This window comes from Phocoena phocoena, chromosome 2, assembly GCF_963924675.1.
Source record: "Phocoena phocoena chromosome 2, mPhoPho1.1, whole genome shotgun sequence".
Taxonomy (NCBI): domain Eukaryota; kingdom Metazoa; phylum Chordata; class Mammalia; order Artiodactyla; family Phocoenidae; genus Phocoena; species Phocoena phocoena.
Window position 1 is genome coordinate 37,182,695 of NC_089220.1, and position 14,928 is coordinate 37,197,622.

Below are 14,928 nucleotides of genomic sequence, written 5' to 3' on the forward strand. Positions count from 1 at the left end.
GTTTGGGGAGGCAAGTACATTTAAGTTTTACTCTCTAGAAAATTTCAATGATATAATACAGTGTTATCACAATAGTCACCATGTTTTACATTATATCCTCAGACCTTATTCATCTTATAGCTGAAAGTTTGTTCCTGTTAACCAACTTCCCCCTATTTTCCACACCCTCAGTCCCGGACAACCACTTTTCTACTCTGTTTCTACGAGTTTAACTTTGTTTTAAGATTCCACAAATAAGTGACACCATGTAGTATTTTGTTTTGCTTTAATTGCCTTGCAAGTTTATTTTCTCAAAAGGCGTAAGACAAAAGACAGCTCTACAATCCTAAATCATTAACTACATACCATTAAGCCTCCAGTCGGAAAGGAATGAAAAAATGTTTTCACTATTATGAATTTTAATATGAACAAGTTAGCATGTGCTTTTATTATATATATCTGAATTATCTGTGAGTTTCCCAAAAAATAAACAAACAAAAAACCCAGAAAACCGGCAAATGACTGAGCAAAAGAGAAGCTAAGAACGATACCTCTAACTCAGCTGTTATTCTTTTCACAACTGAAAGAAAGCTGTATATGTTTTGTATGAAACCGAATGTGGGCTTTCTGACTGCGGGCTGTACTCTATGCAGCAGTAGGAAGAGGAAAGATAGAAGGCGGTGCTTACCTTTCATTCCTCTCTTTCCACTCTTAACATAGAAAACTAGTTCTACACTTTCTTTCTCAGTGTTGGAAATTACCTTTGAATTTGGATGAAAATTTATATAAGATCTTGTCAGGTCAAAATAACGTAATGTGGCTATTTCCTATTGCAGGCTTAAAATGAAATCATTTATTAAGATGCTTTGAGATATCTGTGTCCTCAACCAATTGAACCAGAATATGTCTGGATGGTATTGACTGTTATACACGTGATGACTTTAAAATTAATAAGTTTCATTTTGCAACACCAAGAAAATGAGCAGCACTCTACCTACGGAACGGATTTTCAAACTACTATCAATTTGTAGCACTTAATCTTGCAAAATAGTTCTTTTAATGGTTTTTCTCATTATTTTGGGTGATTTTTCCAAATCACAGGCAGCAAAATTAGACCGCGTCTTTTTGGCCTGGAACAGCCTGAACTATACAGACAATATTTTCTTCCTCTCCTGTTTTGTTGAGGATTCGTAACAGAGAGTTCCTGCCCTTCACAGGGATCAGTTTTGTCAAACTGTGGTCAGAACAGGAGCTGAAATTGCAATGAGCACTGCCACTTGATGGGAAAATTTCTGAAGCTGCACTAGTTCTTCAAAAGTAGGGACTGAGGGCTTCCCTGGTGGCGCAGTGGTTAAGAGTCCACCTGCCGATGCAGCAGATGCGGGTTCGTGCCCGGGTCCGGGAAGATCCCACATGCCGCGGAGCAGCTGGGCCCATAAGCCATGGCTGCTGAGCCTGCACGTCCCAAGCTTGTGCTCTGCAACGGGAGAGGCCACAACAGTGAGAGGCCCGCATACCGCCAAAAAACAAAAACAAAAAAGTAGGGACTGAAAGGGTGGCTCTTTTAAGCCACTGTGCTAGTGTTTAACACACTATACAAATAGTATGATAAATATATTCTGAAAACAGGGTGTCGCTCTTGATGGCCAAGAAGCTTGAGCAGGAATTGGCAAACTTTTCCAGGACCAAAGAGTTTTTGTTTTGTTTTTTTTTGCAGTACGTGGGCCTCTCACTGTTGTGGCCTCTTCCGTTGTGGAGCACAGGCTCGGGATGCGCAGGCTCAGCGGCCATGGCTCACAGGCCCAGCCGCTCCGCGGCATGTGGGATCTTCCCGGACCGGGGCATGAACCCACGTCCCCTGCATCGGCAGGCGGACTCTCAACCACTGCGCCATCAGGGAAGCCCCAAAGAGTATTTCTGACTTACAAACTATACAATCTCTGTTGTAACTCTGTAAATTCACTAAAAGTCATTTAATTAGCCATTTAAAACGAGCAAATTCTATGATATGTAAATTATACTTCAACAAAAATATTTAAAAAGAATGAAAGCAAAATAAAGACATTTAGACATAAAAGAAGACTAAGAGAATTTGCCATCCACAGATCTGCATTATAAGATAAGTTAAAGGACGTTTTTCAAGCTGAATGGAAATGAGTTCAGATGGAAACTCAAATCTCTAGGGAGGAACGAAGAACAATGGTAATGATAAATAGCTATATAGATATGAAAGACTAATTTTTCTCCTTAATTTCTTTAAAATACATGACTGTTTTGAACAAAAATGTATAACATGGTCTTGGGGACTTTAAAACATGTTTGTGTCATATATATATTTATATATAAAGCAACTAAGCATAAAAAATGAGAGATTTGATTGCAAGACTTCCACATATTATAAGTTGTACAATAACTTAGAAGTTGTAGAAATTTAAGTACACTATAAAAATTTTATAATGTGGGCTTCCCTGGTGGCGCGGTGGTTGAGAGTCCGCCTGCCGATGCAGGGGACGTGGGTTCATGCCCCGGTCTGGGAAGATCCCACATGCCACGGAGTATCTGGGCCCATGAGCCATGGCCGCTCAGCCTGTGCTTCCGGAGCCTGTGCTCCACAACGGGAGAGGCCGCAACAGTGAGAGGCCCGTGTAACGCAAACAAATAAACAAAACAAAACAAAATAATTTATAATGTACATTGTAATCACAGTTAAAATTTGAAAGAAGTAGAGCCAAAAAGCCAATAGATAAATTAAAACGGAATTCTAAAAATATTAACATAATCTAGAACAAGGCAGGAAAAGAAAGAATAGAGATACAAAAAACAGAGGGAATAAACAGAAAAAAAGCATAAGATGGTAAATCCACATCGAACCATAACAATAATTACATTTAATATTAACTGTCTAAACCCTCGAGTGAAAAGGCAAAGATCGTCAGAGTGGATAATAAAGCAAGATCCAACCATGTGCTATCTACAAGAGATGCACTTTAAATATAAAGACTCAAATAGGTTGAAAGTAAATGAAGGAAAAAGATGTGCCACACAGCCAGCACAGGAAGAACGCAATTATCATACTGATATAAGATCAAGTAGACATGAAGAAAAACAGTCTTCCCAGAGATAAACAGGAATATTTCATAATGGTAAAAGTGTTGATTCACAAAGACATAACAATCATAAATGTACACACCTAATAACAAAGTCTTAAAATACATGATACAAAATTTGACTAAATTAAAGGAAGGATTCCACAGATTTTAATAGGTCTCTCTCAGAAATTGATAGAATACCTAGACAAAATGTCAGTCAAGACAGAGATAATCTGAATGCTACCAACCACCTTGTCTTAATTGATATTTATAGAATACTATATCCAATAACTACAGAATACATGTTCCTTTCAAGTGCAAATAGTATATATATATATATATATATATATATATACACACACACACACACACACACACACACACACACACACACACACATTATCCTGGGCCATAACACAAGACTCAATAAATTTAAAACGACTGAAATCATACAGATATATTCAGACACACATACACACATTCATCATTACACATTCTCTCTGGGTTTGTCCCTACCCACTTCAGGCATCTATTGATAGTGATACATGATACTGGTCCAAAGCAAAGAGGAGGTTGCATGTCAATCAGAATATGGATAATCTACTACGGCAAACCAAGAATTGATGGCAAATATAAAAACTTTGGATAAGCCTGCAATTTCTCTAAACAGAATGTTATAAATTGCTATTTCAATATCAACCACTACCCAAATGAGATCATGGAGAAAATATAACGCTCTCCCAACTTTCTGATGAAGCATCTACTCTGTCTTTTACAGAATTCCTCATGAAAGTTTAAAGTTCTCATCCAACAAACAAAGCTGCCCCGTGAAAATGTTCTAATCAACACAACGCAGTAACCTGGTAGTTGAGACGATCCCAGGCTTCTCTCAACTGTAACTGATCTTCATTCAGCTCATCTAGATTCCTTGTTATCGACAGGACATCCAGAAAGGGTTCTTTTTCTTCATTGAATGACTCCAAAAAGGACAGCAGGCTCTACAATTAGAAGGGTATTTTAAAGACTGAAATGTTTAAACCAGTTTATAAAATGTAATTTGCTATTTGCAGGTCAATAGTTGTAGGTTATATTTAAACTTTTACTTAGATAAAGGTAAAATTCCCTGAATTTAGGATCCTCTCACCAATCCAGTTTCTTTCTTCAGTACACCCTCATGATCTGGGTGCCCTTATAGTGACATAGGTCACAGCTTGCGTCTCATGGCACTATGGTTGGATTTCTACTGGAATAGGGCAGCAAGGCCACCCAGCTCTAGAGGACAAATCATAATGCCCCATGGAAAATGTGAGTTTGTCCTCCCCAAATATGTGTTCACAACAAAATAAGAATGAGTAGAAGTGAGAATTATATGACAGCAGTCATCATGTATATATGGTTTTTGAAGTCTCCATGATTAACTAAGCTTGAGCCATTCTTCCCAAGTCATTTTATACAAACTTTAGAATATACTTTGTCTTTGCCCTCAAAAATTTAATAAATAAAGCTTTTCTTGGTTTGTATTTGTGTGAAATATTGGTGTTTGAGTCATCAATTCCATAACTGTTATTTAAGATCACCAATAATTATTGGCCGCATTTCTAATTAAATTTTGTGAACAAACTAAGGGATAAGTAATCTGATTCTTTCTGAGAGTTAAAATAACTTCATAAAGCCTTTCATTTAAGAAACCTGAATCTGTGGTACATTAGTAAATGAAAGACAAGTGAGAGCAAGGCACTTCCTGTGAACGCTGAGCACCTTGTCAATGAAAAAAATTTCAGACCAGAGCTAAGAGGCAAAAAGCACAAGCAGCCTATGCAGTTCAGAAAAAAGGAAGATGAGAATGTCTTCCTTCCCTGATGACTCCAAACCTAAAAGAATGGTATGGCGAGCAAGTCACACAATCCACCGAACGTTAGTGTAGGAAACACTGGATTCATCCGACTCCCTCTCTTAACCGATGTGGGGGATGAAGGTCTAGAAGTGCTAAGTGCTGTGTAGGCCCAGGAGTGTATCTCCTCCTTATTCAGGGTGGAGACCAGGTGAGGGGCACAGTGTTGCACAGACTGGGTTCTAAGAAAGAAGACTGTGGAGCCCTCACTTTGGCTTCTGATAGTATCTTTCAAAATGGTGTGGGGAATAACTGCTTTCCCTGGAGAAGCATCAGGACTAAAGAGAGCTAGGGCTTTGAATCTAGACTTCATTCCAATCCCACCTCTACCTTTCAGTAGCTATATAACTTCAGATAAATCACTTAGTCCCTCTAGGTATTGTTTGTCTTCATCTGTAAAACTGGAATAACCATGCCATACTCAGCAAGATGCTGTAACCTGGAAAATGCTTGTCAGCAGGTGCCTGATATATAGCAAATGTTCAATACATGGTGACAGTAACAGTTGTCATTACTCCCAAAGGACATTTTGGTTGAAGCCCTGAACTGTAATTCTGGGATGGCTCCATTTCTGATTTCCTAATCTTTTTCCCTTCAATATTCATTCTGAAAGGCATGTTCTGCTCTAGACCTGGGATTGGAAAACGTGTACTATAAGATAAGCAAGATAGCAAACATCTTGGGCTTTGTGGGCCATATGGTCTCTGCTGTAACTATTCAACGATGTGGTGAGAATGCAGCCACAAACAATACTTTAATGGGCATGGCTCACATATAATATATACTATAATATATAATATAATATATAATACCTAAGATAATGTATCCAATAACAATGTATTTACAAAAACAGGTGCTGGGGCCCAGAGACCAGTTTGCCAGTCCCCACTCTAAAACCTTACTACTCAAAGTTCTCTAAGGACCACCAGCAATCAGTACCATCTGGGAGCTTGTGGGAAATGCAGAGTCTCAGGCCCCATCCCAGAACTACTGAGTTAGAATCCGCATTTTAACAAGATTCCCCAGGTGATTCCTATGCACATTAAAATTTGAGAAGCTCAGTCCTTCTAACTCAACACTAAAACTTGGAGTTAATTTAGTATTTAAACAATTAACTCTGAAAGTTTTTTTCTAAAAACATCCTACTCTTCCCCAAGAGTAAACTACAAATAAATTACTGTTTAAAGTCATACTTACTTCATACTTGTTACAGTAGGTCTCATTTTCTGAATCTGTTAGCATTTTCTGTAGCTTTTTCTCTTGCAGAGTTAACCAGACCTTAGCATCTTTCACCTTTCCCTGTAATTCACACACACACATTTAAAACTCTAGCCTAAATATACTTTGTGATTTTTTTAAACAATAAAATTAACAACTTCAAACATCAGTGAAATAGTGTAATCACTACACACCAATGACTCATTGTGCCCAAGAGGAACTTTGCCTGTTCATGTAACACCTTAAATTTTAAAATGGGTTGAAACTACCATCTGAATATAACGTGCTAAAGAAACAGGGCAAGCAAGCCCCTATTTTTTTGGCTTACCCACTTGCATTATTCTTCAATTTTAGAGAACATTATTCTAAATTATTTATTTATAGTAGGCATTTCAGAATACTGCTTTCCAATAAATCTAAACATGGGTTAACAGATGTTTACATCTACTAAATATACTGACATCAAAAATACCTTGAACAATTTAAAGATACTAAAAATAACACTACTAAAAGCTTCGGTTAAGCTATCCTATGGAATTGGGCAACAATTATTTCTTCTTTAGATTCCTGTTTAGGCGGTAAGCTTGCACACATTTGGAGGCAAATTTTACTGGCGGAGGATAAAGCAAAAGAAATTGCATCTTATTTCCATTCTCCTTTAACCTTCCTTTACTTTTTTCTTTCTATTAAGCAACAGTGCTTTCTATATATTTTTGCAACTGATTTCATGGACAGTTGAATTTTTAGTTTTATTTTTTGATAAGAAAATTAATTAGAAAAGAGGAGCTCCTCAGCAGGTCAGAAATAAGTGAAGTGCATTATAAGCCCGTGTCTCAGCTTGAGTCTCTCTTCCAGAGTCAGCAACAATCTGGCTTGGTGCCTCAAACATAACAGTTGGAAAAACACAGGCCTAAATTTTATGTCAAAGCAAATGTGATAATATGACTACATGTTTACATGTCTGAGGAAGTAGTTTAAATTTTAAAATAATATTCAAAAACATTTTACTAAACTCACAGCACTCATTTATCTTTATAGATGCAGAAAAAATGTTTATTTTCAGCTCAGTGATTTTTAAGAAATTTCCACCCACAACATTTTGTGTAACTGACTGAAAGTCAAAGGAAAAAACTGAATAAACAAATGGCAGTCTGATGGTAATTCAACAGTATCTCAACAAACAAGGATTAAGAGTGGAACACAATGCTTCTGTTTATATGGATTATATGATTCCATTTATACTAAGCTAAAGAACAGGTAAAATGGAAATATGCTAAAATTAGATTGTGATGATGGTTGCACAACTATGTAAACATACTAAAAACCATTGATCGTAAATTTTAAATGATTTAATTTACAGTATATGAATTGTATCTCAATAAAGCTGATAAAAATTACAATAGACAAAAGTCCGATTTATCTCTAGACTTTTTTAAAAGCCTGCTAAACTTAATTTGTCCTATATAGTATGTATCTAAATGCTGTTTTAGATAATTCAACAAAGTTTAATGAACTACCACTTTTAACTTTAAAAAAACAAGCAAAACTAATCTATAGTGAAAGAAATTGGAATATTGGTTGCTTCAGGTGGAGTACAGACAGAAGACAGGCACAATGGAACAATCTGGGTAACAGAAATGTTTTACATCATGATTAAAGTATGGTTATATGAGGTATGCATTTGCCAAAACTCATTGAACTGTACATTTAAGTTCTGTGTGCAAATTATGCCTCGATGCTAAAAATTAAACTATTAGTAGGGTACAAAAAGAATGAGCTTGATTTGTACTTATAAAGACATACCTGTCTTTTGCCAAAACTCATTGCCAAAACTCATTGAACTGTACATTTAAGTTCTGTGTGCAAATTATGCCTCGATGCTAAAAATTAAACTATTAGTAGGGTACAAAAAGAATGAGCTTGATTTGTACTTATAAAGACATACCTGGGCTTTATCTCCAGTCCCAGGTGCAGCCTTTGAATACTGCAGAAACTGTGCCACATAGGTCATGATTGACTTTTCATCAGGATTAACAACATCCACATCTGCAAGATATGCCACACTATCAATCAGCTATAAGTGTGATTTACTATAATTAATACTCAAGAACAGTATTGAAATGAACTTGAAATGAACCAAAGTAGTCGAACAGCCAAGCAATCTCTGCTCACTCATCCTTGCACCAAGGTTATGCAGTGGTTAAGAGCTTAGATCTAGAGTGAGACGGAGCTGGGTTGAATCCTGGCAGGAGTATTGCACAGCCTCAGTTTCCTAATAATAAAATGTCACTGTACACGTTGTATGTATGAGGGCATGAGTGGTCAGGGAGGGTGGTAGGAGTAAGGTAAGCCTGCCTCTTTCTGGTGACACTGTGCAGAAAGTCCTCCAGGAATGCAGAAACACAGAGCAACTGGAATCCACTCCTGACACATTGGTCTCAGCATTTGTGCAGTAAAGCATTTCCAAAAGTATATGTTGTACAGAAGATTTGTTCGAGACATCCACAAGATTTTATTCATTCATTTGTGGAGCAAATACATTTACTGAGAGCCTTCTATGGACCAATCTTTGTTTTGCATTAAAAGAGCCCATGGTGAAATAAATTTGGAAAATGCTGATTTAAACAAAGTTAAAAATATTATAAATTAATTATGTACAGAACTTCTCCAGGCATATAATAAATTAAGTAGATCACAAAGAAGAGACTACAATAGGTTACAGACAAAATGAACACATAATTTGGGGATGTCTTTTGCTACGACACCAAAACAACCAATGACGATACTGAGAAGGAAATCTGTGTTTATTTATTAATTCTGTTAAATTCAATTCAACACGTATTTATAGAGAGCCAACAAATGCAGGTCACAAGCAGGATATGTAAGACTCAGTCCTTGCCCTTACGGGCTTATGTTTCACCCCTTCATTCAGCAAGTAGATGCTAGACCCTTGAGTAGATGCTAGATGCCTTAAGACATTACCTGCCCCCTTGAGGAGCTTGCAGTTAGGAGAAAAACAAATAAACAAATACAACACACTATGCGTGCTTTAGCAAGCATGTTTGCTGGGCCCAGTGAGTGCTCTAAGTCAGTTGAGGGAGGAATTGAATCTAATCTATAACCAAATGATAAAATCCAAGGCAGTAAGCACATTAAACACATCAATAAAGAGGTGGGAGTAGGGATTCAATAAAGAAAGGATCCCTAAGAGTTAAGTTATTCTATCTTTTATTGAAAAAAGTATAAATATCAAGAGATACATAAAATGATACTGGCTTAGCTGGATACCTCTCTTTTAAATTTTCTCATTGTATATGAGGCTATGCATAATGATTAAATGTGTTAACAAAATTGTGTCAAAAGATAATTCCCTTATTCAAGTATGACTGCAATATTTGGTTTGCATAAATAATCATGATGGGGATTTCCCTGGTGGTCCAGTGGTTAAGAATACGCCTTCCAATGCAGGGGACGCAGGTTCAATCCCCAATCGGTGAACCAAGATCCCACATGCCTCAGGGCAACTGAGCCCGTGCGCCCCACAACTACTGAGCCTGCATGCTCTAGAGTCTGCTCACCGCAAAAGCCCGCACACTGCAATAAAAGATCCTGCATGCCACAATGAAGATCCCGCGTGCCGCAACTAAGACCTGACGGTGCCAAATTAATTAATTAAAAAAATAAAAACTAAAAAAAAGGTCCCCCCCTCTTTAAAAGAAAAAATCATCATGTATTTCATGTTTTTGAGCTTTTAAGCTATGTAAAATGAATTATGGGCAATCATTTATAAAGTGGAAATTTGTTTTCATTAAATTGCCTGTTCCACTAGTTGCCTAGTTATTTTCACATACTAAAATAGAGAAAATAGTTTACACTAATAATAAAGACTCGGTGAATCACAATGAAAGAAGTATTAAAAGAAAACACAGAAATAGCGAATAGAACACAGCATGGGGGGAAATGAAGAAATTCTGAAAAGATAATGAAAAGACAAAAAGGTTCTTTCCTTTTTGGACAAAAAAAAGGGGGGGGAGGGAGAAAAAACAAAGAGATGGGGGAAAGTTAAACGAGCAGAATTATTAACAAGCAACATGAAGCCAAACTAATGACAAACCTGATATACAGAAACATGGAATCATTAGGCTAACTGTGCACTTGGGAATATCACATAATTAACTCATAAAAACAACTGAGGTCCAAAAAGTCTAGAAACCAGTAGCAACAAGCACACCTAGCACCCAGATCTTGGTTTCTAATACCATTCTTCAGGAAAAGGAACCAGGGCTCTTGGAGGAATGGTTGATCCAAGACTACAGTAGGAAGTATACAAGATGAGCCTGGAGCATCTTGTAGTGCCAAAACAAACAAGCCAACCCCGCACTGAGGATATGTCAAAGGAGCACAGGAGCCGACTAAAAGAGCTCTCAATAGCCAGAACTCGGAGGTATAAAAAAGATTTTTTTTAATTTGAGCAATAAAATAAAGTAGCATTGGATTATAACCCAAAGTATAAAAAAAAATCCATGAATCTACACTGATACAAATAAACAGTTGGATAAGTAAATAAATGGAGGAGAATAGACAAATGTCCTGTGCAGAATTCCAAACAATTTATGTAGCTAACCTGCCCTCAAGGAGAGTGAGCATAACGCTCCTAAGTGTGGGCTGTGCACAGTGACTTCCCTCCAAAGAGTACAGTATGGAAAGGGGGGAAACAAAGAGTAACTTCACAGTGGGGAAACCTGACAAACACTATCTCAGCCAGGCGATCAATGTCAACATCAACAGTGATGTCAAGTTGGCATTAAGAGAAAAAGCATAACACAAATTCCAGCATCTACAAAATACCTGACCAGTAATCCTCAAAACTGTCAAGCCATCAAAAACAAAAAAAAAATGGTCTGAGAAATTGTCACAGTCAAGAGGAGCCCAAGGAGACATGATGACTAGATGTAATGTATCCTGGATGGGATCCTGAAGAGAAAAGGGGCATTAGGGGAAAACAAAGAAAATGCCTTTATTATATCAATACTGGTTCATTAATATAAGATGTATTAATGTAAGATGCTAACAATAGGGAAAATTGGGTGTGGGGTACATGGGAACCTACTGTACTGTCTTCCCAACTTTCCTATAAATCTAAAACTGTCCTAAAAAATAAACTATATCTAAAAATAAAAAACTTTTGTTATTATTTTTAACAATAAATGCTGCAACATGGATGAACTTTGAACATTCTGCTAATTTAAAGAAGCCAGGGGCTTCGCTGGTGGCGCAGTGGTTAAGAATCCACCTGCCATTGCAGGGGACATGGGATCGAACCCTGGTCTGGGAAGATCCCACATGCTGCGGAACAACTAAGCCCGTGCGCCACAACTACTGAGCCCGCGTGCCACAACTACTGAAGCCCGCGTGCCTAGATCCTGTGCTCTGCAACAAAGAGAAGCAACCGCAGTGGGAAGCCCGCGCACCACAACGAAGAGCAGCCCCCGCTCACGCAACTAGGGAAAGCCCGCGTGCAGCAACAAAGACCCAACTCAGCCAAAAGTAAATAAATAAATTTATTTTAAAAAAAAAAACCCACTCACAAAAGACCACATATTGTATGATTCCAATCATGTTAAATTTCCAGAATTGGCAAATCTATAGAGACAGAAAGTAGATTAGTGGTTCCCTAGGGCTGTGTGGGGGGATGGGGGATGGGGGAAATGGGGAGGGACTGCTAATGGGCTCGGGGTTTATTCTGGGGGGTCATGAAAATGTTCTAAATTTGATTATGATGATGGTGGCAAAATTTTGTGAATATACTAAAAACCATTCAATTGTACAGTTAAATAGGTAAACTGTATGGTATGTGAATTATATCTCAATACAGCTATTTAAAACCAGAAAGGTTAAGTGGCAAAGCGACAGTCAGTCAGTGGTGTGCTCACACCAGCTTGAGAGAGCTGATTGTTTAACAATTGACTTATGAAACTGCTGAAAATTTAACATAGTCAGCATTAAAAGTTAAATTCTGGGGCTTCCCTGGTGGCGCAGTGGTTGAGAGTCCACCTGCCGATGCAGGGGACACGGGTTCGTACCCCGGTCCAGGAAGATCCCACATGCCGTGGAGCGGCTGGGCCCGTGAGCCATGGCCGCTGAGCCTGTGCGTCCAGAGCCTGTGCTCCACAACGGGCGAGGCCACAACAGTGAGAGGCCCGCGTACCGCAAAAAAAAAAAAAAAAAAAAAAAAAATTTAAATTCTATAAATGCACAATTACATAAATTATATTAAAACAAAGGTAATAAATACTTAAAACTCATCACTTCCCAAGTATTTCACTGCATTTTACTACTATCCACACCTCTAAGGTTATGTCTATTGTATCTGTATGATAGAAATAATATATAATGGTGTGCTTCTGTGCATCTTTTCCCAATGTATTCAGTGACTTGACACTGGTGGCAAGATTTATACCACAGAAAATCAGCAGATGAGGGCTTGACTTGCTGTTTTGTTGAGTGCCAAGAAAAGGATGGAGATATTGTTGACAATGCAGGTTAATCTTAAAAGTGCGTCCTGTCTATAGCTGTCAAATTGTGAGTGGAACAAAAATCGAATTCTTCCAGTATTCTCCCAGCAAAGAAGTCATTCACGTCACAGAAGAACAAGTGCAGCTCTGACATACCTCTTTGCTGTTACACTTATTCATTAATGCAAAGGAAGTTATCCACTAACACGCATGTCAGAACTGCACTGGTTCAGCAACTGCAACCTTAAGTTGGCTACAGATCGATACAAGAGTTTGGCAATCATCAACGAAAGCATTTGGGGGCTATATGGAAGTTATAATAAAGTGTATCATATATCTTATTATTATTTGTAAACTGTGTGCTACACATCATTTATGTTTGTAAAATTTATAATAGACATGTATATGTACACACACACACTGTTTCAGAGAGCCTAACATTAAACATTGACCTACACACCCCTGTTGTAGAGCTGAGACTAGAATTTGTATCTCTTGACCTGTTAGTTCATTATAACTTTCACTAATCCTACCTGCCTTTTTTATGACCTTACTGGGTTTTTGGGTTTTTTTTAACAAGCTTTGGGTAAATTATGAAACAACACAATCCAAAGTAAAGTTCTTTTCCAGAAGAATTGAATTATTTAAATCTTAATTTTATGAAGTTAAAGTATAACCTGATAATTATCTCTTTGAATATAGCCAGTATTTAGGATTTCGCTAATGTTGTTAACAATCCAACAAAATTATTATTATTTTGGCCGCTTCGTGCGGCATGCAGCGTGCAGCACGTGGGATCTTAGTTCCCCAACAAGGGATCAAACCTGCACCCATTGGAAGCGCACAGTCTTAACCACCGGACCACCAGGGAAGTCCCTAACAATCCAACAAAACTGATTTAGCACAATCAATGGTAAAGCTGAGCCAGCCATAGAGACAGAAACAGAAAAAGCAGTTTCTGTCCTCACAGAGGCTCAGCTTTAACTAGGGGGAGGGAATAGGAAAGGGGACATAGATAACCCACTCAAAGAAATATCTTACTTGAGATATTTTAGAAAAGAATAATAGAATCAAGGAGAACGAAATATAGAACACAATAAAAGAAAATTAAGACAAAGACTCAAAATTATTCCCCAAAACAGCATCGTTTGGTTGCAGCTGTGACATCCTCCCCGCAATTACTGAGGTTAACTAACTGGCAGGAATGCTTAATTTCATGAAACTTAATAAAGGGTTTAAAGTTAAACCCTTCAGGACGAAAATATAATGCTGTTATGTTTGCTCATATGTGGGTACTGTTTTCAAATCCACTTCACACTGGACATTGCTTTACAAAGAAAGAAGGTTCTTTACCTTCTGGTTCCAGCATTTTGGGGATTTTTAATTCTCTTTCTGCAATTCTGAAGGCCTCTTTCAGATTGTCTCTGTTGGATCTATGCTTCACACTCTTCATGTCGATCAGGTCTGGTCGCAAGCCATGAATGACAGCCAAAAAAGCCATCCCATTTCTCCAGCTTGCCTTAAAATCTGTCACACTGACAGATTCAAACCTATGACAAAAGAATAAAAACACGATAAACACTACCTAAAAGACTATATCAGAGCACCTCCACTCTATTCATCAGGAATTAAAACTAATTTCTGCCAATCACATAAATCGAATTAATCCTTCTAGGAAAATATTTTATTTGAACCATGGGGTCAAATTAAAGTAAAATGCCAAGTGTGACGAGGCTCACGACGCTCCGGGGCACTGCTTCTCAAAGCATGGCCCCGGCAGCAGCAGCGTCACGTGGCTGTAGGTGCCCGAAAGGCAAATTCTCAGGCCCAACCCCAGGTCCACTGAATCACACTCTGGAAATGCACCTGAAATCTGTCTTACGAGCCCTTCACGTGACAATTCTCACTCGAGTTTAATGTTCTTCATTCAGCAATCCGTTGGCTCAAGACTAAGCTGGGCCGCTACAAACTGCTAAATTCCTTTCACTAGAGGGACTAATTTTATTTCTCACTGGAAACAATTAAATGATACATTGTGCCAAGTCAGTGGCCAATAGCTCATTGGATAGATAGACCTTGTCACTCCTCTGCTTAGAACCGGTCATCAGGAATGAATGCATAAACAAAATGTGGTGCATTCATACAATAAAATATCATTCAGCCCTAAAAAGTAAGGAAATTCTGAGATATGCTACAACATGGATGAAACTTAAAGATATTATGCTGAATGAAATAA

At 37.9% G+C, this 14,928-nt stretch overlaps 1 protein-coding gene across 2 annotated transcripts in view; it reads right to left on the bottom strand.

Moving 5' to 3' along the window:
* The window catches only part of SYNE2 (spectrin repeat containing nuclear envelope protein 2), a 281,501-nt gene that overhangs the window by 229,240 nt on the left and 37,333 nt on the right, over positions 1–14,928 (bottom strand). For both annotated transcript variants that reach the window (XM_065871886.1, XM_065871885.1), the window contains exons 7-10: positions 14,046–14,242; positions 8,123–8,223; positions 6,157–6,258; positions 3,929–4,066 (exon numbers count right to left, since the gene is read on the bottom strand). In XM_065871886.1, the coding sequence (XP_065727958.1) occupies positions 3,929–4,066; positions 6,157–6,258; positions 8,123–8,223; positions 14,046–14,242 (538 nt within the window). The remainder of the gene's footprint in view (positions 1–3,928; positions 4,067–6,156; positions 6,259–8,122; positions 8,224–14,045; positions 14,243–14,928) is intronic.